Here is a 27,310-nt window from a genome sequence, read left to right as displayed (position 1 = left end):
AAGTTGTGGCAGGGGAACAGTGATCCAATGATAATTATTCAACGTTATTGACAGTGGGCTTAACCATACACATTGTCTAGAGTATTCGTTACTTTTGGCGGATCCAATTACAACGTTTAGAGTACCTTTAAATTCAACCAATCACAGAGCGAGCCTCGGGTCTTGTTCGGCGACTAACGGGTTAACTTTAACATTAGGTAACAGGGTCCTATCTATAGTTTCTATCTCCAGGCCTCTCCCTCAGTAATGTGGAGGGTGGTCGCTGGCCTTTCCTGATTGGGTGTTGCAAGGGTACTTTCTCCTGCCTTGGGCAATGTAGTTTCAGGGAAGCTGGAACTTAGGCCTTCTAGTTTAGAGGGGAAGCTTAAAGCCTGTCATGGAGCCAGTTTGGTTTAGACTTGTGCCCTTACACCCTCTGATTCAAGCTGTCCACGAGAGAGCATTTTTAAAAAGCACCCTGGGGTGATTTTTATCATCAGGGAAGTTTGTGAAACTTGGCTTTGAAAGGAGGCTAGTGCAGTCCCTCTCCAGGAGGCAATTAGTCAACATCAGTGTTCCCACCCCGCTCTGCTCTGCCCCCATCCTCCATCCCTTCGCGTGTGTAGATATAAGGACTAAGTCAGACTCCCTACAAGTGTGCTCCGGTGTCAGCGGGGACCAGGTAGCCCCAGTGGAGTGGCGGGGGCCAGGCAGGCAGCCTGGATGTCCCCGGGTGACAGAGGCACTGAGTCACGGTTCCTTTGCGCCTGCACTCTTCTGCCTCGAAAAACTGCCCACGGGCTTCCATGGGGGGCTCGGGGCAAGGGGCTGTAGGCAGGAGCCACGGAAACCGATCGGTCCCAGCATCCCGAGCGGGGGGGCTGAGCTGTCTGGCGGCGCAAGCTGCGGGAGCAGGGAGCCGCCGCTGGGGCAGAAAGGGCGCGCTCGCCGGCTGCCCAGGCAGCGAAGGAGCGCGCCGCCCGCCTGCCCAGCCCGCCGCGCGTCTCGGCGCGTGCAGCGCGGCCGCGCTCTCCCGGGGCTAGTTTCCTGGGAGTGTCCCTCCTCCGCACCGACACGCCGGGGGCTCCCGTCCCCCCGCAGACGCTCCCCGCGCAGCGCGAAGTGCACGGACCCGCTGGCGGCGGCGCAGAGCCCGGAGGCCCGCGCGCTGTGGTTGAGGGTGGGTGGGGGGGGGGGGACCCCAGCTAGGAAATGCCGGCATCAGCATGAGAGGCTGGACTCCAGCCCAGGTCGGTCCTCACCCCGGGGGGCCGCTGCTCCGCCCGGTGCGTCGGCGAGGAGCTGCTCACTTTTCCCCGCTCGCGAGTCTTTGTTCCAAGCCAGAGATTGCTCGGATTCTCTAGTTAACTCCCTCCGCTCCGAAGGGGGCCGGAGGCTGGGATGCGCCGCCGGCTTGAAAGATGTTGACTCTCGAGTGGGAGTCGGAAGGACTGCAAACAGTGGGTATTGTTGTGATTATATGTGCATCTCTGAAGCTGCTTCATTTGCTGGGACTGATTGATTTTTCCGAAGGTAAAGTGGTCGCTCCCACTCCGTGCGGTTGGTCAGGTCAGGTTCGGCCCTGGATGCAGACGCTGCAGAAGTTGAGGAGGCTTAATACCCAAAGTAAAAGTTGTAAAATATTGCATGCTTGACAGGAGCAGCCTAGCACTGGACAGTTCATTTCTGTTCACCCAGATAGTGGACATTGGGAGAGAAGAGATACTGTACCCGCCGGCTTTCTATTTGAAAGCAATTGAGTGCAGGCTGATATTGTGGGTTAAATATATTTATTTCCAAGGTGCGAAGTTAGGACTCTACGATGGGGTGGTAATACAGGTTGTTTTTTGGTCAAGTTCATGATGGCTACCACTCCTTAATGTCATTAGGAATTCCATTCTCTGGAGGAGTACCGTGATTTGTGAGGGAAATATCTGTGTGTGTCTCATTAGTTAGGAGGTGCGGGGGTGGAGCTGAGTTGTTGATTATGATATAAAACGGGTAAGCGTTTCGGTTAAAATTGAGTTAATGGGTGCTTAGCAAAAATGTTCTTTGAACACTTCATTTGCAAAAGTGTTTCATTTACATTTCCCAAGGAGACACTTTGCTCATTTGTCTTTTGAGTGGGGACTCCTATGCACAGGACGTATTTGTTGCTACCAACAAATATTTTATCCACCTAATATAAATTTTACTACTCCTATCAATTTTATTATTCAAAGATGGGGGTGAAAAAAAGTTGATTAACTTTGCTTTAACAATTTGAATAGATATGTGTGTGTGTGTGTGAATATAGATGTATATGTATACTATATAATGCACGTGTATTTTTTCATGAAATAGTTTTTCTGCTGAAATAACATACTTTGTATCATTTCAATCTTGGCATTCAAGATCAATTCTACATCTAAGCTCTCCTTTCTTCTCAAGCCAAAGAATGGAGTTTCTAAGACACTTGCTAATATTCCTTCTAGATAAGGATTTGGGCTTCTATTGCCGAGTTATTTATGACTATTCACTTCTCACATTGTGTGTAATGTTGGAAGATGATGGAAATATTTGAGCCTGCCCATGCTTAGCTAAAATGACATCATCCCAAACTATATCCTGTACACAGATTTTTTCTGCTAATATGTTATAATGGCCAATGTATTTTATCTTTAGGAAGTCATTTTCTTTTAAACAAAGTTTAAACTGTTAGGTTCTAACTGTGTAGACCATTATAAGAACATAAGGAATTCCCATGTGATTTTCATATCTTCTTGTAAATATTCTCCCTCTGTGGCAAATTCTGCTTAGGCACACAAGACAATAATGTATTGGGATCAAATAAAACTTTAGAAATTAGTTTCTTCCTTTTCTCATATTACACAGCGATTGTATTTAACCCCTGGAAGGAAAACAACACATACGTATACTTCTTCAAGTACTATACTACAATCTTGCATTATTTTGAGATTCTACCTCAGTGTACTAATGTTGGTATCATAATAAAATACAGATGAGATCATTGCAATTTCTTTGATGGGAATACTTTCCTCCTGTTAAATTTTGTCACCATATTAGTTTTTGTTCTCTGAACTTGGTTGAGCTATGTCGCCCAAATTTAGTACATAATACTCAACATAGCTTGGGTTCATAGTTGGGTGAAGCATTCGCTAAAGGAGAACAGCCATGAGGTATTAAGGATGTCAACCTTCACAGAGCTATGGGGTAGCACGCAAGTCTTTCATTGACAGTATTGATAAGGTACACATTTAAAGTCAGAGTCCCAGAGTTTAAGACCCCTGCAAATGACTCAGCTTTTATTATTTTTTAAAAATTTCTTTTAACATTTATTCATTTTCGAGAGAGAGATAGAGTGTGAGTGGGGGAGGAACAGAGAGAGAGGGAGACATAGAATGCGAAGCAGGCTCCGCAGGGCCCAAGCCCATGCACGAGCGGTGAGATCATGACCTGAGCCGAAGTCCGATGCTTAACTGACCGAGCCACCCAGGTGCCCCACAGCTTTTATTCTTTAAGTTCATTTTTATGTCAAAGTTGACGGTTTTCAGATGAAAACTCCATTTGACTTCCAACAATATGAAAAGGTAGAATTGTAAACCAGACTCCCTCAACTAGAATCACAGAATTTTGAGCTAGTCTGAAATTTCCTGCTTATGGTAGATATCCATATTCATATTCAATTACTACCCATATCCACATATGAATCTATGTTTCTATACACACACCTACATATAGATGATGTACCTACACATTTATAGATATGATGCACAATGTTGAATAAACTAGGGAAAACTTGGATTCAATATATAAGCCTTGATCATGCTAAAATGCAAAGATACAGGTTAGTCATCCATGAGATATAACCCATTTTACTTTACAAATTAATCCTTTTTTGTTATGAAGTACATATTAGAAAATGCTACTCCAGTTGAACTCTTTCATTTTATGTAGGAGACAGCTACGGCTCAGGGAGGTTAACCAATTTATCAGAAGGCAAAACTAACTGAAGGAGAAATAGGACCAAAATCAAGGAGACTATCAAGTACTATGTAGTTCTTTTCCTTTTTACTTATTTCTCTTCCCTTATATTGGAAAAGAGAGATAATGAAAACATATGTGGGAAATGTTCTGAATTCTGGAATAATTTTGTCCTGAACTGTCCACTACACTGTGACTGTGAGAAATACCTGAGGGAAATATGTTCACAGGAAATAATATTACATGATAGCCACACAATTTCTACAAGGCATTTAGGCAAACCCAAGTGTGGGATCCAAGTATGGCATTTAAGTGAGCTAAGCTGGGCTACTGACTGTATCACTGATTGGAGGCAGAATTAGAACAAAAGCAAGCCAACTGGTTTTGTGATCGTCTTTTCCTCTAAGACCTGCCCTGCCTTTTGCCTGTGATGCATATTCAATGGCAATGAATGGGTAGAATCCAATAGTGAGACCCAATAAGACCATGAGAGCTCTGGCCTAAGCCATCTGTCTGTGTTTTCTCAGACTGTGGCATATCCAACCAGAAATGGAACTTAGGCTGTATGATCACCAGCCAGGTGGAGGAATAAGAAAAAGGTACAAAATACAGAGAAAGCCACAAGATATTAGATTACCTTCATCCTTTCTACTTGCAAATGATATGGAGTCCCAAAGGGCTATCCCCACATACATTGCTAAACTTTTCACTGATTGTGCAAGAAAATATAGCCCAGAATAAGGTCAGAGAGCTAACCATTCTTTTTGATGGAGAAATGAAGATGAGACTCAGAGCAGATTTGTGAGCTTTTAGGCCACACTGAACTTGTATACTAGCCTCATGGGCAATGATTCTTCACTGGTACAACTGTGGGGTGTTTTCTCTCATATGGCTTTGCATCGATTTACTTAGAAAATAGTCCTGAGTCTATCTGAATGAGAGAGTCTATATTAGTGTTGGGATAAAGCAGTGCTACCTTAGTATTATCATCTATAATGGCTTGTGCTAATTAGCCACAGGTAGAAAAGAATAAAGAGAAACAATTCTGCTCCCCCCTAAATTAGATTCTGATTTTGATAAAATTTTATTTAAAAAATGTAATTCTCTTTCAGCTGAAATTCAAGGTTTAGGAAACTAAAGCAATTTGTAAAGAGGATTCAAAAGACTAATGGGATTTTAATATGATGATTTGAGGTTTTCCATATATCCACTTACAAATAAGGAGAATAAAGAAGAACACTCCAAAAATGAATCTCATTATTATCACAGATTAATATATAATATATATCTTGTTGAACTCTAGACATGTGCAGATTTCTCTTTTTGGCTGAGATGGTAGAGAAGTGTGCAATACGAGTATGAAAGGAATGTACCCTCAGTGAACTTACATTCTAGGAAAGGAAACTAATTACCAAACAAGACAGAAGGAAATAAGCTGACATAAGCCAGAAGTGGCCGGTAGAGGCATAGATGCAGCTGTGCATCCTGAAAGGACTCAAATGAAGTCTTCATGAATTTACCCAAGGGATACAGGAGGGCTGATGCGTAGGGGCACATGTACCCCGATGTTCATAGCAGCACTCTCAACAATAGCCAAAACATGGAAAGAGCCTAAGTGTCCATCAACGGACGAATGGATCAAGAAGATGTGGTTTATCTATACCATGGAATACTACATGGCAATGAGAAACAGTGAAATCTGGCCATGTGTAGCAACATGGATGGACCTTGAGGGTATTATGCTGAGCGAAATAAGTCAGGCAGAGAAGGACAGATACCATATGTTTGCACATATAGGTGGATTAGGAGGAAGTTAATGGAGAACGATGCGGGAGAAGAAGTGGAAAACAGTTAGGGAGAGGGAGGGAGACAAACCATGAGAGACTCTTGAATGCTGAGAACAAACTGAGGGCTGATGGGGGTGAGGGAGAGGGGAAGGGGGGTGATGGGCATGGAGGGGGGCACTTGTTGGGATTAGCACTGGGTGTTATATGGAAACCAACTTGACAATAAACTAAGAAAATAAAATAAAATAAAGACATAAAAATTAAAAAAAAAAGAAGGCTTCATGGAAGATAACAGTTATACAGCACTTTGCAATGTAAGAAGGGCTTCCCAAGTTGGAAAAGAGGAGAAGAACATTCCAGCCTAAGCAAAGAGCTTGAGCTGTTCCCCTAAGCACTGACAGGAGATAGCTTTCTTGGATAAAGGCAGTGGCTTTTGCACACATGGGTGTTGGAAAGTTGAAATGGGAGATACAGCAGAGGAGGCAACATGACATTCAATGCTAAGAGTGCATACTTATTCTTTAACTGCAGAAGAACCCCTGTTTCAAAGTCTTCAACTTTGGGGAAACAAATGAGTAATGTAACAGACCAATGTTTTAGGTGGGTCGATCTGGGAATAGGTGAAGATGAGTTTTGTAGTAAAATAATGGAAGCAGAGATGCTAGTAATGCTCTTGGAACAATTCAGGTGAAAGATAACAGGGCAAAAATCTATAGACTCCCTTTCTCAATAAAATACCTAATGTGAACTGTCAATTTCCAGCTTTTTCAGAAATTCATTTTTACTATAATATCCTTGGCCTGCACTTGTTGAAATAGCATAATTGTATTTTGCTTTAGGCAACATTTTAGAATTTAAATACCTTTCTTAAGAGAAAAATAAAGGAAGTGTGAAGCACACAGAGGTCGTAGTTATAGGTATTACGGTAGTGGCACTTACAATAAGAATGTGACAGTTCTGATAGTATATTGACATCTTGCAAGGTCTTCAATTATTTTGAACTTTTTATTTTAGAAAATGGCACAGAACACAGTACATCCGGGAGTGGTATAATGTACTGCCATATATATACCCATTAATAATAACTATCACTTTGCCATCTGTGTTTCACCAGTGGCTTGCATTGAAATATAGAAAGATTTCTCCATTGTCTACAATATTCCAGGCACACTGATAGGCCCAGGATACAAAGATGAATTAAATATAGTATCTATCCTCACAGAACTCTCATTTATATAAGGAGATGGGGAATATAAACAAAGAAAAGACAATGTATTATGGTAGACAAATCATAGTAAGTAAGTCCAAGATATAGAAAAAGAATGGAAAGTAATTACATCCAAGTGGAAGAGCTAGAGGTGATCAGAGATGACTCCCTGGAGGAGGAGTTGGCCTTTAGGCTAAATTTTTGTGGATAAAGAGAATTTTATCATAGTCACATACCAGCAATGGCATATGTAGGGTTCTGGGTGAGGTAAAACCATATACCAACACAGGGACATAATGCACAATGTGTAATTCCTGGAGCAATAACAACAAAAAATGTCACAGGGAATTAGTACAGTTTTATTCCTTCTCCTTGATTATGTAATTATCCATGCTATCTACCACAATGCTTGGGATATAGAAGACACTCAAAACATTATGGTGTGAGTGCCATTTACTGTCATAGAGAAAGGGTGCCTGTGCACTTCTACTTATACTACATAATTGAGGGCCTTCAGTTTCCTTTCAAGTTTCCATGGTAGCCTGGAAACTGCGGATTAGATGGCTACATTGTTTTATTTACTTATTTTTTTTTTTCTGTTAGGGAGATTGCAGATCAAAGTCCCACTGCAGAGTAGAGATACCCACATGCCAAAGGCATCTGGAGCAGCTGTTCATTAGAACCCCATGGCCATGGGAAATAATTCCAAATGCGATACCCAGCAGTGAGTTGAAAAAGCCCAGCTTACATGGGCTTTGATTTGGCTGGGAAAGTAGTTCTTTCAGTTTTACAACTAGAGAGAAAAACAAACAAACCTTAAATTTACAAGTGAAATTAAATATGTAGCAAGCACCTACCGTGTGAAGAAGAAGAGAGGAAAAAAGGGCATTTTACTGTCCTTAAACTGTTCAAATTGAGATTTTTTTTTTTCAAATTAGACTCTAAACATGAATAACGAATCCAAGACTGTAAACCATACGGTGAGAGGGAGCAAGGGTTTTAGAAAACTCGAAGAGAAGAGCCATTCCATCCAAATGGAAAATTTTCAGGGAAGTCTGCAAGAAGACACAGTGGTGGCATTGCACTGACAGAAACTGGAGGCTATGAATTGTAATTTAGGAAAGAAAGGCCATTTCCCGAAATCGTTGTGTGTAATCAGGTTCGTTCTAAAAGTCCATTAATCCATTTAAGACACCAACTGTCCTCTCTGGATCTGACATCATGCTCGGTAATGCTTGGATTGGGGAACATTATTTTTCAGCTTTGCCTACTTTGGAAACCCATTCCCGACCCCAGCTAGGAACAGAGAGCTGGAATCTTAACGGGAAGAGAGGTGAAAGTGGAGAAGTTGTACATTTCAATGGCCTCTAGCCAGAGGTCATCAGGAGCACACCTTTGGTTGAATGATTTGGCTTCATTGTTCTTTGCAAAGACCGGAAGACATACCATGGACAGTGGTGAAACATCTCAGCAAGGAGGTATTAGAATGAACTTAAGTGTTTGAGTTTGTGTTGAGATTATGATTTTGGAAGTGGGGCTTTGCTCTAGATTGAATTAAGTCAAGAATCCAGGCTAATTCCATGATTGAATATCTCATTAAATCTTATCTATAAGCAGTGAAGACTAGATAGAGGCCAAAGCTGTAATTGGCAAAGAAACAAGCTACAGTAACTAGGATGAGGGAGTATTTGGTCATTTTTGTGGTTTAAACAAAGTTCATATTTTTGCCTCTTCTCACATATAATTACAGAGTGCTTGTTTTTGTCTTGATCGATCAAAGGTAGAGTCTGATGTTGATAACTGTGAGATTGGAATTGCTTACATTCACCAAGGGAACACCAAGGCCCAGCTGACAAAGGAGGGCAGCTCCCTCAGAATGCAAGGGGGCTGCTTTCTCTTCACACATGATCAGAAGGAGGGCAGAGTCAGATGAGAGGCAGGTGTATAGGGTATATAGCAGACAGATCTGAGTTTAAAGTTTACCTACCTGAGCTTGAGTTCCTTTTACTGTAAAATGAGGCTAATAAATCCAACCTTTCAAGACTATTCTAGGGAATTCAAAAATATAAGTGAAACATGTATCTAGTGCCTAGAATACAAGAAGGAGCCAATAAATAAATGCCTTGCTTGTAATTATGTTGGGATAGCATGTTCAAATGCCTTGCGTTATACCAGCGGTTCTCAAATTTTACTGTGTGTCAAAATCACCTACATGACTTGTTAGAACACAAATTGCTGGACTCTATCCTCAAAGTTTCTGATTCAGTAGGTCTAGGTTAGGGTCTGAGAATTCACATTTCTAAGGAATTCTGACTTCAAGCTGATGTAGCTGTCAAGGGCCAACACTTTGAGAAACACTGAGTTAGGCAATAAACCCCTGATGTGAGCAATGTGTTCTTTTTTTTTTTTTTTACATTGATTTATTTTTGAGAGACAGAGTACGAATGGAAGAGAGGCTGAGAGAGGAGACACAGAAACCGAAGCAGACTCCAGGCTATGAGCAAACGTTCAGCACAGAGCCTGATGCAGGGCTCGAACCCACGAACTGTGAGATCATGATCTGAGCCAAAGTCTGACGCTTAACCGACTGAGCCACCCAGGCGCCCCATGAGCAATGTGTTCTTCACGGAGTTCTTTGGCACCTTTTAAACTTTATTCTGGAGCAGTGATGAACCTTTTGTTCTGCAGTAAATATTTTAGGCTTTGAGGACCATGCAGTCTATTATAACTACTCAACTGTTACGGTGTCATAGGCAATATACAAATGAAGACACGTGGCTATGTTCTGATAAAACTTTCTTGATAGACATGTAAATCTGAATATCATACAATTTTTTATGTCACAAATAATATTTTTTTATTTTTATTTTTTTAACATTTTAAATGTAAAATGATGTTTAGCCTGCAGAGAATATAAACAGACAGCAGGATCGATTTGGCCTTTCACTGTAATTTGCCAACCCCTATGCTAGAGTTGGCAGTTTATAAAGGAACCCATTGAAAAGGGATATGAGGGGGGCGTCTGGGTGGCTTAGTCGGTTAAGCATCTGACTTTCGCTTAGGTCATGATCTCGCGGTTCATGGGTTCGAGCCCCGCGTCGGGCTCTGTGCTGACTGCCAGCTCAGAGCCTGGAGCCTGTTTCAGAGTCTGTGACTCCCTCTCTCTCTGATCCTCCCCTGCTCATGCTGTCTCTCTCTCTCTCCTAGAAATAAATAAAACATTAAAAAAAATTAAAAAAAAAGAAAAGAAAAGGGATATGAGGTTGGGGAGATACGGCGTTTTGGAGACTTGTCTAGATTCTCTGAGCCCTCAGTCTCATTGAATAGATAGAGGTCTAGTCCCTCTTTTGGGGGTGATGAAATTATCTGCCAAATTATCAAACAATTTGAATTAGCATGTATGTGTTTGTCCAATAAAATGTCTTCTCTTCCTCTGATTCTACATATCCAAGCCCATGTAGAGGTAGTGATAGAAAGTAAGCCATCCATGTGATTTTGTCACACGATGAGTCAGTGCTGGGGTTACACATTTTGGGATGCTCTCTTACCAATTTTCATTTTGGGTATTGTTACCTCTAGGACAGGTGGCGGTATGTCCTTTCCAGTGAGTTCGTAAAGTCTTGCCTAGTATCAGTTATATTTCAATTTTTCAAATTAAACTGGTCCTCCAAATGTTGCATTACATTCAGTCTAATTTTTTTAAATAAAATCATCTTAAAAATAAATAAAAATAAAGTTATCTTAAATCTGGATTTTCTTGAAAATGAAAGATATTCAAATCCTGGGTAAGATTGTGTTCCTCGAAGTGAGGCAGGCCTAAATTCATTACGCATCTCTGCCTTTCATTGGCCACATGGTCTCAGACAAGATGTATAACCCACCTTGACCTCAGTTTTTTCACATGTAAAATAGGGACGATAATAATAGCTATGTCATAGGATTCTTGTGAGAGGAAAGTTAAATATCTGTTAAAATTCTGCTTATCCTGGGTGCCTAGAGCTGAGAGTTCAACAAATACTGAGTGTTATGTCTAACATTAGTATCACGGCTGCCTTTGTTCTTCACATCCATCATACCTGTTCCTACACATGGTCATTCATTCAATCTGTTAAAGATTAAAAACTCAACTGAGTAAGTAGGAAGGTCTAATTAGCTTTATTAAGTGATTCATGAATTGGGTGCATCCTATCTAGCAAGCAGAGGGGTGCTCTGAGGAGTTGTATGAAATGCAAGGTTTTTATAGGAAGGAAAGTAGGGCAAGGAGTTAATAGCAGAAGAAAAGAAAAGATTGTTCCAGGCAAAGTCGATTTCCTTAGGGAGAAGACCGAAGAACATTATCAGGCAGAATAAGTCATTGTCCTTTCAGGGATGGAGGGTGCCCCTGTGACAAATTACCTCGTTGGTGCTTATCAGAAAATTCCTGACTGATGTGTTAAAACTTACATTTCTGGGGGAGGTTGAAACGGCAGTTAGTTAAGGCTTTAAGCCCCAGTTTGATGACTTGGCCTAAGTGACACCATCTTGGGCATGTCCTGTTCTTTTAACAAATCATCCATGAAAGAAGGTTTTTAAATGCAATCCGTGTACCAGGCACTGTGCTAGTAATTGGGAACTGAAAGCACAGATTTGGTTAAAAGGGGATTATATACAAATGAACATGCAAGCACATCAGTTTAGTAAATTGCCCTGGTCTCACATCTGTGCAAGGATGTGTGTGTCCCTCCAGGGACATATGGAAGAGACTGACTAGTCAGTCCTATTAGAAAGGGTGGAGATTCAGAAAAGACTCACGAAAGTGACCTTTGAACTAGATCTGAGCGACACTTTTAGCACTTGGTATCACTCATTCTTGATAACTACTGACAATTGATAAAACCTATTTTCACATTTTCAAGGATAACTCATGTTGATCCCAGTTTCTAAATCCTGACTCACATTTTATTCCCTTTTCTCCCACAATGCCTCTTTTACCCAAATATACCCATATTTCTCCATGCAAGCCCAGACTAGAACTACTGTCTTTCTTCATACCCTAATCTAAATTCAGGCAGTCTTGATATGTTTTACAAAATAACATAATAATAATAAACCTTCATGCACTGTTTCCCAAATCACTTCACTTGTATAATTCATTAATGGAGGTTCAACAAATACTGATCAGTGGGTTTCTCAGCTGCATCTTTGATGAACTCTTTACATCAATATACTTTTCTCATCTTAACTTCATCCCCACCCTGTTCTCCTCCATTCTGACTTCATATTCTCACAATAGAAATCTTTCCAAATATGAGGGGATTGAGCTCATGCTTAAGAGTCTTCTGTGTCACCTACAACATAAAATCTTCATGTTCTTTGCATCTGATACAAAGATGGGATCAGACCAGTGCCTTCTTTTTCTCCCTCTGCTCTTTCCTGTTACAGCAACACTGTACTGAAGTCACTTGAATGGCTTCATGCTGTCTCCAGCTGTCACATTTTTGCATATACTGTTCTCTCTCACCAATAGCCTTTCCCTTCTTATATTCCTGGAAACGTCTTTTCAAACTTCAACTCTTGGCTTGTATTCTTCCTTCTCTAAGAATCATTTCTTGGATTCCGTAAGCATCAAAAGACACTCTGGCTCTGAGTCTTCTCTGCCTCTGTGCCCATTTTATGCTCCACTGCTATCAAACTTGTTATTTCTGAAGCACTCTTTGCTGTTTCCTGCTTCATGCCTTTGCCTGCACTCTGAATGTCCCTCCTTCTAGAATACAAATCCCATCGGTCTTCACCTGATTAGCTCCTTCTTATTGTTTAAGCTCAGCTCCAGAGCCATCTGTTCCAGAAGCTTCCCTTGAACCACCTAGTTGGATTAAGTGCCTATTTCCGTTATCCTAAAGTACTCTATCTTACACTTCAAACTACATTAAACTCTTGATTTCTAGGTCTTTCTCTTTTCCTAAATTTCAAGCACCATGTAGGCAGAGCACTTATCTCTGTATCCTCAGTTCCTTATAGAAGGACAGACAATTTATTGTCTATGGATAGACAATTTATTGTCTATGGATAGACAATTTGTTCAGAGGTCTTGGTGAAGAATTTCTCAGAGTTTCCACAAGTCTTCTTTTTAAAGTGTTTATTTAAATTCCAGTTAGTTAATATACAGTGTAATACTAGTTTTGAGTATACTATATAATGATTCAACAATTCCATACAACACCTAGGTCTCATCACAATAAGTGCACTCCTTCATCTCCATCACCTATTACACACCTCCACCCACCCAGCTCTTCTCTGGCAACCATCAGTTTGTTCTCTATAATTAAGAGTCTGTTTCTTGGTTTGTTTCTCCCTGTCTCTCTTTTTTCTCTTTGCTCATTTGTTTATTTCTTAAATTCCACATGTGTGAAATCATATGGCATTTGTCTTTCTTCACTTAGCATTGTACTCTCTAGCTCTGTACATGTTGTTGCAAATGACAAGATTTCATTCTTTATATGGCTGAGTACTATTCCATTATATATATAAACATACATACATACTAATATATACCTCATTTTCTTTATCCATTCATCAACCAATGGACACTTGGGCTGATTCCATATCTTGGCTCTTGTAAATAATGCTGCTATAAACATAGGAGTGCATGTATCCCTCTTAATTAGTGTTTTGGTATTCTTTGGGCAAATACCCAGCAGTATGATTACTAGATTTTAGGGTAGTTCTATTTTTAACTTTTTGAGGAACTTCCATACTGTTTTCCACAGTGGCTGCACCAGTTTGCATTCCCACCAACAGTGTCTAAGTGTTCCTGTTTCTCCACATCCTTGCCAACAGTCATTTTGACACGTGTGAGGTGATAGCTCATTGTAGTTTTGATTTGCTTTTTCCTGATGGCAAGTGATGATAAATGGCTTTTCATATGTCTATTGGTCATCTGGATGTCTTCTTTAGAGAAAGGACTGTTATGTCTTCTGCCATTTTTAATTGGATTATTTGCTTTTGAGATGTTGCATTTTATAAGTTCTTTTTGTATTTTGATAGCAGCCTTTTATCAGATATGTCATTTGCAAATATCTCCTCCCATGCCGTAGATTGCCTTTTAGTTTTGTTGATTATTTCCTTCATTGTGCAGAAGCTTTTATTTTGATGTAGTCCCAATAGTTTATTTTTGTTTTGGGTTCCCTGGCCTCAGGAGACATATCTGAAAAAAAAAAAAAAAAAAAAAAAAAAGCTGCTACAATCAATATCAAAGAAGTTACTGCTTATAAGTAAGAAGTTACTTGCCTAGATTTTTCTAGGCCTTTAATCCATTTTGAATGCCTTGTTGTATGTGGCATAAGAAAGTGGTCCAGTTTCATTCTTTTGTATTCTTTTCCAGAATCCCCAACACCATTTGTTGAAGAGACTGTCTTTTTCCCTTTGTATATTCTTTCCTCCTTTGTTGAAGACGAATTGACCATATAGTTATGCGTTCATTTATGGATTTTATATTCTGTTCCATTGGTCTATGTATCTATTTTTGTGCCAATACCATGCTGTTTTGATCACTATTGCGTAATATAAACTTAAAGTCCAAAATTGTGATGCCTCCAGCTATGCTTTTCATTTTTGAGATTCTTTTGGCTATTTGGGATCTTCTGTGGTTGTGGGCCCATACACACTTTAGATTTGTTTGTTCTAGGTCCACAACAGTCTTGAACTGATATAATTTTTAATTATTTTGTTTTAGGTAGGGTTTTCAATCTTGACGCTATTAACAGTTTGAGCTTATTCTTCATTGTGGTTGCTGTCCTCTGCATTCTAGGACAATTGGCAGCATCCCAGGCCTCTACCTATTAAATGCTAGTAGCACCTTTCCCTGAACTGTAACAACCAGAAGTGTCTCCAGCATTTCCTAACATCCCAGGGGCAACAAGACAGGTAAAATCACCTCCTCTCATCTTGTGAACCACTGGGCTGAGGTCTGATCAAACATAGTGTGTAAGCTTTTTTAGTAATCATATTTATAAATCATCACACTGAACTTAAGTCAGGGCACCTGGGTGGCTCAGTTGGTTGAGCATCCAACTTCGGCTCAGGTCATGATCTAGCAGTTCATGTGTTTGAGCCCCACGTCAGGCTCTGTGCTGACAGCTCGGAGCCTGGAGCCTGCTTCAGATTCTGTGTCTCTGTCTCTCTCTGCCCCTCCCCTACTCATGCTCTGTGATTGTCTCAAAAATAAATGAACATTAAAAAAAAGTGAACATAAGTCTAAAAACATAATAGATTGGAAATAAGTGTTGAGAAGGAGTATGTTTTTCATTGCAAAAGTAATATACAGTCATTATAGAGATCTTATAAATACAGAAAGAGAAAGAAGTATGAAGAAAATACCCTTAGACCCACTAAAGGATAACACTGGTGATATTATCTATTTACTTTTAGTTTTATAAACATGGACTTATTCCTTTAAACTTCAAAATAATACTTAAAAATTATACAATTTTATGTACCTTTAAATTCGGTATTAGAGCATACATATTTTTATATTAGCTCACAGATCCTTCACAAATATTTTAATGGCTACATTATATTCTATAAATGGGTGTGTATAAATTACTTACCCTGATTTTAGGACATGTAATTTATTTGCATTTTTCCCAGTATTTGAAAATTTCTTTAATAAAATCTTTGTCTATAAAGTTGCTTATATATTTAGAATTATGTTCTTAGGATTGGTTCTTCGAAGAAGAATTAATGGAGCAAGAGAATGAAATGTTTCAAATCTCTAGACATATATGTAAGGTCAAGTTGCTTTTTAAAGGAGTTGCACAACTGTACTTGCCCTGCTGTAATGGAGACATCCCCAGTGGTCTACATGGCATGGCTCCATCACTAGGTGCTGTTGGTTAGGGGACATTTTGAAGGTTAACACTGAAGACCATATTGGCCAGCTCAATGTAAAGAAACTGTCCTGGGGTGGACTGCTAATGGCTTTTAAACTAACATTAGGAATCTTATTTTGTGCAGAGAGGAAATTTCCATTGTGGCCTGAAGAAGTTCTTCCTGTTCTGTTGTCAATCAGGATGCTCTGTGTGAAACAGTACCAGCCTTTCCCAATCATCATGCCCTTCTTCACTATCAAATTCATCAAATTTACTTAGATGAATTTAAAGAGCTGGGAGGGAGAGCAATGTCTCTTATTAGATGGGTTCCCATATTCAGCTCAAGGAAAAATTTAGTGCATTTTGTTCCTGTCACAAGGTCTAAAACCAAGAATTAGAGATATTTGACTCAGAAGATATGAAAATTTACTCAAACTCTCTCATGTTAAATAGGTCATGATAAAGGAATTAGGCACATAGAATCCCTTTGTGAGAACAATACTGAGGTAGGAAACACTGAGTTTTGAAGATAGAAAAGACATAGGTCAAATCCTGGCCCATGTAAGGGCTAAGTTTTTATTTTCATTTTCTAAATCTCTCTGATATTTGAAGAAATACTCCAATGTCTCTGGATTAGTAGAATCAACATAGTATATTTGGGGCCAATTACCTTCCCAGACATCCATTTGCATAGAATTAAGTAGGAGTGACTTATATATGTCAATAAGCACCTAGTTATTAATGACCTGCTCACAGAAACTCTCTAATAAATGAACAGGAAATATTGAAGATCTGGCAGCAAGGAGGTAAATTGGTGACGTGATTTGAAATTTAAACAAATTACAGAGGAAAATCGATAAAGATAAAATAATTGGAAGACTCAGGCATCTAAATAAATACCCACATCCCCACATCTGTCTTCACTATACCCCGCAATTCCTAAATATCACTAGTGCATTGAAGAAGAAAATACCAGAGGCTTCTAAACATCACCTGAGTGAGAAGCAGGGTGAACACCTTGCTGCAAATGTTCAAGGAGACACAAAGGGAATTAGCCAAATGCATTCCTCGTGACAAGAGGTGATTGTCTAGCTAAAACTGTTTTTGAAAATGTACCTCATTAAAAATGTGCACAAAAGTTCTAGGTCCCTAATAAGATTTTAGACTAAAAATATCATGCTCCAAATAGCAAGCTGGCCTCAATATCGTTGTATATCTATTTTATAATGCATCAACAATGAAACTCACATGTAGCTTAACATTTTATAGGTGGACTCAAGGGAAAACACAGAATCAGCAAAGAAATTCTATAGTTGCAAATTCTTTGTGAAGTTTAGAGTTGGCCTATCTAGCTAATGTATTCAAAAACACACATTTAACAATAATAGGAACTATTTTCGCTAATGGCTGTTTAAGGTGAGTGGGGAAATTTTTCCATAAAGACAAATCTATTCACCCCACCCCTCTCCAGAGGGACCTGAATATGTCTGTTCTTTAGGGGACAGTTTAAGCCCTGGAGTAATTATTTAAGGACAGTCTGTCAGCTACTTTCATTAAGTTTTCTCAGGCTGGGAACGGGGGGAAATATTTCAACTGGGTAAAAATTGGTTGAAGCCATGTTCCACGACAGTTACACCCTAAACTACCGCGTCTTAGAGAACTTTCCACTCACTCCAATATGAACGGTGTCAGTGGGGGTGTTTCCTTACAGTGCCGTGTTCTTCATTCTTGGGTCTGGTGTATGCTTTGCATGGAAAGCCAGACAGTCTGCTGAGGTATCAAGCACATTATGTATTCTGAGGTATCAAGTGTATTAGTCTGAAGCCAACCTCACAGATAAGCAAGGCCAAAAGATAGGAATTGACTAACTCTGGTTATCCTTCCCTTGATTTGCTTCTTCTTGTGCCCTTTTTTGAGTGCTGGGGCACTGAGGTGGCTCAGTCAGTTCAGCCTCTGACTCTTGACTTCAGCTCAGCTCATCATTTCATGGTTCGTGAGTTCAAGCCCCACGTTGGGCTCTGCGTTGATGATGCAGAGCCTGCTTGGGATTCTCTGTCTCTCCCTGTCTCTCTTCTTCTCCTCCCCAACTCTGAATAAGTAAATAAGTAAATAAAACTGAGTTCTGATCCTATCCACATATATCTATGGTGGGAGAGAATAAAGGCAAATCCCAAGTTGAGGGTTGAAAGTTAAATTAATTACATTATTATTTCATTCTTTTCACCTTCTCTTGGTTAAAGAGAATTTGATTAAATAGAATTAAATAGAACTAAATAGAATTATTTAGAGTGGCTTGAAACTAAGTAAACAAATGAGATATTTCCCCTCCTCTTGACATTATATGCTGCTAGAAAGTACTTATGTTATGTATCTCCTAATTAAAGTAATCTTCTCCCAATTTTTCTAGCATAATGATAAATAAATCTTACTTTGTAGGTGAGAATTAGGATCCTTGATATTGGATTTGGCCCTATCCAATCTCTGCACTAATTACTCCATATTAGCTCTGTTTTTCCTTCAAAGATGAGAAAATAGTTAAATGCTTATTTCCATGATATCAACTAAGCACTCAGTACAGTCAATATTCACAACATTACTGCTCAAGGAGAATAAACATGGTGAGCATAAAACAGGCTTAACAAATGGTTCCAAATAATTTTGTGCCAGAATTTTAACCCTGAGTAGCTGGGGAAATCATCAGAAAAGAAGATGAAGGCCAGAATGTTCACTTAGTTACTGCCCCTCCCCCCAAAAAAAGATTTTGCTGAGCTTCAGGCTGAAGTACACTTTCTTTGTTGCCAGATCAATATCTCTTTTCTGCTAATGACCATTAATAACCTATATGGTCATTGGGTCATCATAAGAATGATGATATAAGAATAATGAAATATTTAAATCACATATTTTCACCATGGTTAAGGCATGCTTTTTAGCTTTGTGGCATAATCTAATTTTTACCCCAATTAATAGGTGGCATGGCCAGAGGTAGACTGTGTATGGTGGTCAAGAGTGTAAGTTTAAGTAGGTTTGGATTCCTGAACATCATTTACAAGATGTGGGTCCTTGGACAAGTTATTTCGGTTTTCCAAAATTCAAGCTCGTCTTAGGTAAAATAGCAACAGACCTTCATTGCATTGTTGTAAGAACTAAGGGCTGAGGAATGTGTGTGTGTGTGTGTGTGTGTGTGTGTGTGTGTGTGTGTGTGTAAAATACAGACTCCAATGTAAATAATGCTCAATAAATGGCAATCTTGTAGTCATATATAATAATGTGTTTCCAATTACTTTTATGCTGAGAGTATAACAAATTGAAAAGTTGTTTAAAGACAGTACAGAGAGGTTTTATATGAGACTTTTTCAAATCATACTTTTGCCATATTCTCACCAAAAACCATAACTGAGAAGTTGGCATGCACGCTTGTTGAAATAGACCATGCTTAGTGAGCTGTTTACTAAGGGAAGAAATCAAGTTGAACAACTACTCGGGCACTCACACATGTCCATTCCTGTCTAATTTTACCTGTGTGTTCATCTCCTCTGAAATTACCTGCCTGCTCTCCTCCATCTATTTGAGGCTAGGCTATCTTTCAAATCAAGCCAATTCCCTGTTTAGTTTTTTAACCTCCTCTTTCTTACGACTTTTACTGCACAAAATCCACTTTCCTGGTCTCATTTTACTTTTTGTTCCCAGTGTGCATTGTATCATTCTCTTACTTAAAAACTTCTTGAAAACAGAGAGCATGTACTGTTCCTTCATTATCCATAACACAAAAAGCACCTTTCCTAGTATATGTAGGATTTCCTCTATCAATCATTGATGCTTAATCTGAAAAAAGTACATGTAGCAGAGTTACATGATTCTCTGAATAAAAAAAGAAATCAAATTCTGGAACGATAAGAATACTAATCCATTAAAGAAATAATAATTCATAATAACATATTATTTTATTGTGGATAAATCACTATGATATGGACTCTCATTTTATTTTTGCCCCAGCTTTTTAAGAAGAGAGATAAGTTTTTATTCCTATTTTAAAGAGAAAAAATAACTAAGGGTTAAAGTAATTAAATGTCCTCCCAATGATATTCTGTCAAAATATTAACTGTTTATGCTTTATTATAAGTCTAAATCTGATGAGTAATAGATGAATTGAACCAACTTTGGAGATGCAGGTAAATGTCTTAAAGCAGGGATTGCATGTTAGTTATAAATCTTATTCTCCCTACCGACCAATTTTTCTTTTTAGGATTGTTTTTTAGATAAAGTAGGACAAACATAGCTTGTTGGTTTTAGTGTTTGGATTGATGACTAATATTGCTACTCTGATGTCTGCCCTTGTTCTGACTATCATGTTTTGAAGGTAGACAGATAAATAGCATCCTGTTTCCTCCCACCTTGTTCTGAACGATTAACTAAGACAAAGGAATGGGAGAGAAGAAATGCAGTCTGTTGATGATAGAAACAAGATGGAGGTTGTAGCCCCGCCGGAGAGCCTCAAGGACTTGCTGACTGGATTCAAAGGAGGCAGACCTGGCCTCTCAGTCACAGGCAATGCTGCCTGCAATAGACCTCACCCCCCCCCCCCCCCCGCCGCCGAGTCTGAAGAATGGTGCTGCCCCAGGGAGACTGAGGTTTGGAAGAATGGAGGAAGATCTTGTTCCTTGTCGGGAATTTACTCCCAGAAAAACAAAATGGAGCACATGCACAGAGCTGGAAAGCTATTCCTACTAGATTTACCAATCGGATAAGTCATTCCTCCACAAGGAGGGAGGATGTGGTGATAAACTGACGTCATGATGGTTTTGGGAAGAAGTGTCCTCTTAGAAACCGAAGGGTGGGGAAGAGCTTCTTTCCAAACACTGACCTGTTCATAATCTCCAAATAGAAAGGGCTTGTTTTAGGAGTTAAACACATGGGTTGTTAATTATAAAGCCACTCTTAATCAGAATGCGTGGAAATATTTATGGGTTGTGTGTATGGTAAGAAGCAACCCAGTGATTGCAAGACAATTTAAGTTTATGAAACACTAAAGGAAAGTTGAGTTATTGAAATCAATTTCCATTAAAAAAAATTGTGTATTTAGGAGGTACGCTATTTGTTCATTTCCAGCAATAGTTTGAATTGTTGCCTCTGATGAGATTTGGGACTCTCATTTTTCACCGGAGACCAGTGTATTCATTTTTGAAAACCATAAGCTTCTTTCAAACTCTCAGAAGTTGGGGTTTTATCCACAAAGAAGATTTTGCATGATCTGTTGTAGAGTATGGAGGCTTGATGAAATTGAATAGCTTGTTAGTCTCTGATGTTTCCTTTATGAGAGCAACCAAGATGGTTTTAAACATTTCCTTTGTTTATTCAATATATTCAAACATAAAAATAACTTATTGCACATTTGTGATCTGCTTTGGGAGTTATTATTGAAAAGCTAATAAATAAAAGCTTAGTTTTTACTGAATTCTTATGTTTTATTTTTTCTTGGGCTCTTTATGGTCTGAGGAATTCATATCTAATTATACAGTGAAATAACAATGGAAAAATGTTTCTCATTAGTCACAATTTATTAAATAGGCAAATGATTAAGAATGTTAGTTTTCCATGACATAAGTTACACGAAAGAAGAGCAGAAATCTGTTTTCAAAAATATAAAAACTCTTTGATATATGTACTTCATGTGCATGACCCTAGTTTGTCCAGGCTGCTGTAACAAATTACCATAGACTGGGTGGCTTAAACAACAAACATTTATTTCCCACAGTTCTGGGGTTGGAATTCCAAGATCAGGGTGCCAGCCCAGTCAGATCTGCTGAAAACTCTTCCAAATTGCAGACTGACATGTTCTCCTCATATTCTCACATGGTGGGGATAAAAGCTAGTTAGCTCTCTGGCCTTTTCTTATGAGGGCACTAATCCCATTTATGAGGACTCCACCCTCATGACCTAATTACTTCCCAAAGGACTCACCTCCAAATACCACCATATTGGAATCAGTATTTCAGTATATGAATTTGTGGGCGGGGAGCACAAACATTCAATCCATCTCACAAAATCCCCAAGTCTTCATGGGTTCCTTTCTTATCCTCACATATAAAACTGAATATCTGCTTCCGTTTCTATTAGGACCATCTGACCCCCCATTTCCTGCTTCATTTCCTCCCTATAGTACGTCATTACCTTCTAATAGACTTTGTTTTCTTTAAGGTCAGCTTAGTTGGTTTTGCTTTTCTGGTTCACTGCTGGCTTCCTAGCCCCTGAAATAGCGCTGGAACTTTGTAGATGCTCAGTATTGACTTAATTGGATATGTTTCAGTAGGAGTTTTGGGGGTTGTCATCCCTGCTAGATGGGGAGCCTTCTTGGCATGAGGACACTGCTTTGCACAACTCTCCATTCCCTGCACACACTCTTGGGTCCCTGCTTCCTCTGTATATGGTGAAAGCTTTTCTGGGACATTCACTGCCAGAAAGGTGCACTGGGAGGCAGCGCAGGGACAAGTACCAAGTGTCCGTGGCCAGAATACGAGAGAGTTTGGCTAATAGAGTTTACAGTGGCTGGGAAGGAGCAGTCTTTATTGCTTCCCAGGCTGTACCTAATTTTGTCAAAGTGTTTCTGAGGAAAATCATTTAATACAAACCTGGCCATCCATATCCACTGTTCCTTGCCTGAATCGTTTTAGAACTCTGTAGAGCATAAGGATGTTTACAAGTACTCTTGATTTCATATAAAATATTTTAGGAAAATAACTGGGGACCTATTGAAGAAACTCCAGTGTAGGACAAGGGGTAATCAGACTCAGTCCCTGAACACAGACTTTCATCATACACACTCCTTATTTAACTGTAACTATTTGGAGAACTGAAAAAAAAAACACTTTAGAAGTGCATATTTGTTATGGAATTTCTTCTTCCTACTTATACGCAATTATAGTATGTCAAACTGACATTAAGCAAGACAGTGGTAATATTGAATGGAAAAGAAATAATGGCAAACACCTGAGCCTGGTGCTATTCAAAGCACTCTGTATGTTATTATCTCATTTAACCCTTGCAATAACTCAACGAGTAGTCTAATTTTCCTCATTTTGCAAATGATTTTAAGGATTGTAGCCAAGCTCACTGGCTGTGGAACGAGAGTTTGAACATAGGAAGCTTGGTTACTGAGTTCATTTTGAACAGCCATATACGAACTTTATTAATGATTTGCTTTTCTTCCTAAAGGGCTCAGAGTTGGAAGAGAAAAAAAATGTCAAAAAACATGATAAAGGTGCTGTGATACAAAGACAAAGTACCAAACTCTGTTTCCTGAAGCTGGGGAAAGCTTCTAACAGAGAGCACAGTGGACTTTGAGGGATGCTTAGAAATTATCTAAGTAGAGGAAGGAGACAAAGACTGAGGAAGGAGAAAAAATTTTAATAATCGGTCTCCTTTATGACTTTGCTTATGCTAATTTTAGTAATTCCCATCCATGCTCTTTCTGCAAGTACTGTTTGAGCATTTTAGAACCAAACCTTAACCTGTGTTTATTTGTTTTTTAAATTTCTTTTTATTTTTGAGCGAAAGAGACAGAATGTGAGTGGAGGAGGGACAGAGAGAGAGGGAGACACAGAATCCGAAGCAGGCTCCGGGCTCCAAGCTGCGAGCACAGAGCCTGACATGGGGCTCAACACACCGACCACAAGATTACAACTGGAGCCAAAGTCAGATGCTTAACTGATTGAGCCATCCAGATGCCCCAGCCTGTGTTTATTTTTAAACATGTTTATACATGTAGATCACTATCTGAAACCGTAACAAGTTAAATGCTGTCTAAGTGCCCACAATTATAGGATAGTCAATGTAATAATAAAAGATAGTGAACACATACTGTTAAAGAAAATTATTTAGGGGTGCCTGGGTGGCTCAATTAGTTAAGTGTCCAACCTCGGCTCAGGTCATGATCACACGGTTTGTGGGTTCGAGCCCCCTGTCGGGCTCTGTGCTGACAGTTCAGAGCCTGGAGCCTGTTTCAGATTCTATGTCTTCCTCTCTCTCTGACCCTCCCTTCCTCACGCTGTCTCTCTCTTTCTCTCTTTCCCTCTCTCAGAAATAAATAAAACATTAATTTTTTTATTTAAAAAATTATTTAAAAGTATAGTCACTTTGGCTACCTGTTGTCAGGAGCTGGGTGGTGGGTTATGTTGTCCACTGGCCTATGACTATCCACTCTTATGCTCTTCTTGAATAATGGCCTCAGTGCACATGAAAAGTACCTTACTTTATACCCTCCTTCCCTCTTCAGTGGCATCAGCTGAATTGCCTCCAGCAGGCAGCAAATGAACTTTTTCACCTGGCCAGAGTCATCGTCTAGGGATTTATAAACACACCTAGTGCTTTCAGTGTGTTCCATAATGGTTGGATTTCAGGCTTTGTTGGCTTCCCACAATGTGGAGGATTAATCCCAACACTGTTCCCAGAAATGCCAATCTTTCCATAGGCTGTGCTTGTCTATCTTTTTCCTCCCCGAGTTAAAGGGGGGATGCGACTGCTGGTTTTCACACTGGTGAAAATCAACAGACCTCTTCCCAGGCACTGTTTGATGCCACAGACATGAGCAGGATTGAGTACCCTGATGCTTTTTATCAGCTACAGATACTTGTTAATTTATCTCAGATTATGTTAGAGGTGAGCACATTTCCCAAATAGTTGAGCTCTATGGGGCCCATCCTGTACTAAACCTCTAAAAAGATGCTATTGCTTATCTCTGCAAAATAAGTGGCATTTGGGAAATGACTGGTCTACAGTTTTCCTTTCTTCCTCAATTCAGCTGAAAATCATTCTAGGTATAATGGTACATCCACTGAAATCTGTCTAAAGGAAAGCCATGCTTTGTTCCTCTTCATCAGTTTTTATTATGCAGTAAGGGAAAAAGTCTGTGCTTATTCTCGCTGCCAGAGGCATCTGTGACTTTTCTGGCTTATTCAACAGTGTGAAGTGGTTAGAAGGTACAGTGGGTTTCTATCCCCCTTTGGCTTTAGTAGAAGACTTTCCTTTCCATTGATTTCTCCAGAAAGCACCCCATTTTCCAGCTGAGGGAATGAGCACAGTGATGGCTTTTGTAGATGTCACAGTGGATTTGTGTTCTGAAGAGGAAGTTCACTGGCCATTAGGAACCCTGCCTACCACATCCTCTGGGCCATAAAAGTGAACTGCCTGAGTCCAGTGAATTTCACATGGTTCCTTCTACAGCACTAACAGAGGATACTTTCCCATAAATGCTTATTGAGGAAGATTCCAAACATATATACAAACCAAATCATTACTTTTAGATAATTCTATACTTTCTCAGTTTGTTGATGAAATTATAATTATAACTACTTATCTATAAACAATCTATATGCTTACAATAACTATAATAGTACCCCAGGGGGTCTAACATGCATTTCACTATTTGTCTTTATAACCCTTCATGTCAGGAAAGGCACAGATCATTGTCTTATATCTCAAGGTCATTGGCCCTGGAGGACAAGAGTATAGACAACCTGCTCCAGGTCATGTGGTTGATTGGTAAGGAGACTTCTGGCCCAGTATTAGGACATGGGTTTCGAATCCAGGCAAATCTAATTTCTCATTTCTCTCTCTCTTCCTTTTTTCTGTGCTTTTAAGAGTTGGAATGCTGTTGGGGCACCTGGGTGGCTTAGTCAGTTAAGCATCCAACTTTCGCTTAGGTCATGATCTCGCGGTTCCTGGGTTCGAGCCCTGCGTCGGGCTCTGTGCTGACTGCCAGCTCAGAGCCTGGAGCCTATTTCGGAGTCTGTGTCTCCCTCTCTCTCTGACCCTCCCCTGTTCATGCTATCTCTCTCTCTCTCTCTCCTAGAAAAAAAAAAAAAAGAATCGGAATGCTGTTAATAAACCTAATGCATACATCAGGCATCTGTGGCTCAGGTGAACTTCAATGTATTTAAAAATGCTTAGTATGTTATACATGCTTTACACATGTTAGTAATTATTTGTGTTTTCCTGACTTCTGATAGGTGCTCTTTTCGCCATATAATTCTGCCCAGTTCTAGCAAAAACTGTCCTCTTAAACACCTTATAAATTTATAATTGTAACTGTTCTTTTGTAAAGGGCTGTGTTTTACATCTTGCTTTGGCTGCTAGGAAGCTCAATACCCAATTTAAAACCCATACTGATTAACTGTTGGAAGCATTATATTTCCCTAACCTGGCTTTATTTTTTTACTCATCTTTTATTTTGTTTAATCTATTGTTTTATTCTTCTGCAGAGAATATACATTTTTGAACACCACCTCAAATAAGATTAGAAAAAAAACAACAAAACAAGAACTACTTAATAATAATGATGAAGTCAGAGAAAACTTAAAAGAAAGCACTCTGAATTTTAACGATATGCCTCTTTATGGAAGTAAAATTTTATTTGTTCCTAAGCATAATTTAATTTCAGGATACCAAACATTTATTGAATACCTATGTATAACATAAGGCACACTGGGGCTCACTGAGAATGGAAAAGATGATTCTTATCAAAATGTGTAGGATCAAATTTAGAAACTCATGCATAGATATTTGTTTTGGATGTTAGAAGTTGAACAAGTAGCAGGAATACACAAAGAAAAGTAGCACAAGGGCTGGCCATATAATAAATGAGCATTGCTGAGAAATAAAAATGTAAACCCCCAGTTTATCTTCTTCATTCCATTCAAATGATTAGCACCCAAATTCATACTATATTCTTCCCTTTTGCTCTCTGGGAAAATTGGAATCATGAAAGGAAGGTGTTACTGAAATTATAATAGAAAGAATTGAGTGACATCCCATGGATGTATGAATTTATGTGAGTAATTTTTTATTAATGGACCTCAGTCTCCATATCTGTAAAATGAAATTAGGATCCCTAAAATTTCTTTAGACTGTAAGGTGCTTCATTCAGAAGTAGCTTCAAGTCACCACTCTCTGAAGTTATCAATTATATTTATTCAAAAATAAAAATGATTTCACTTTATGAAATAAAGTGACAAAGTATATGATAAATAGATTCTTTTAGTGTGTTGAATAATTAGCTACTTAAAGGGATACATTGGAAAATCATTTTGTCAAGTGCAAAGAATGCTAGAGATAGAAGCAGCCTAACATTAGGAATCCTCTTATTTTGCAGATGAGGAACTTGAAGCTCAAAGAGAGATTGAGAGAACAGCACAAAGTCAACAAAGTCAGACTCTATGCTACAGAGTTGGTGGCTGACGGCTTCCAATACTTACTATGCTATCAGTGTCTGTTCACAGAAATCTTGTTCCTAGATGACCAGGCAGTAGATATTAATTCTATTCATTTCTGGGCACACTTCATAGTAAGATCTGTTTAAAGGACAAAGGTTGTATAGACCAGAGTTCAGTTATAGATAAAAGGAGTATTCTATCAGATTTAAGAAGAAGGGATTTTATTACCAGATATTAGGGGGCAGTTGAAAAGGCTAGAGGAACAAATGCTAGGAAGCGCTTCTAGAAGTGACTCCCAGC

The 27,310-nt window shown here is 39.2% G+C and overlaps 1 protein-coding gene across 1 annotated transcript in view; it reads left to right on the top strand.

The window, feature by feature from the left end:
• The first annotated feature begins 1,226 nt into the window (after window positions 1-1,226).
• KCNIP4 (potassium voltage-gated channel interacting protein 4) overlaps window positions 1,227-27,310 on the top strand; it is a 229,161-nt gene continuing 203,077 nt past the window's right edge. The window contains exon 1 of the mRNA XM_039216594.1: window positions 1,227-1,512. Coding sequence (XP_039072525.1) covers window positions 1,401-1,512 — 112 coding nt within the window. The 5' untranslated portion in view covers window positions 1,227-1,400. The remainder of the gene's footprint in view (window positions 1,513-27,310) is intronic.

Source organism: Hyaena hyaena, unplaced genomic scaffold (genome assembly GCF_003009895.1).
Source record: "Hyaena hyaena isolate Hyena2069 unplaced genomic scaffold, ASM300989v1 scaffold_640, whole genome shotgun sequence".
Classification (NCBI taxonomy): domain Eukaryota; kingdom Metazoa; phylum Chordata; class Mammalia; order Carnivora; family Hyaenidae; genus Hyaena; species Hyaena hyaena.
The sequence above is the reverse complement of the archived record's forward strand: the minus strand, read 5'-3'. Positions and strand labels throughout refer to the sequence as shown.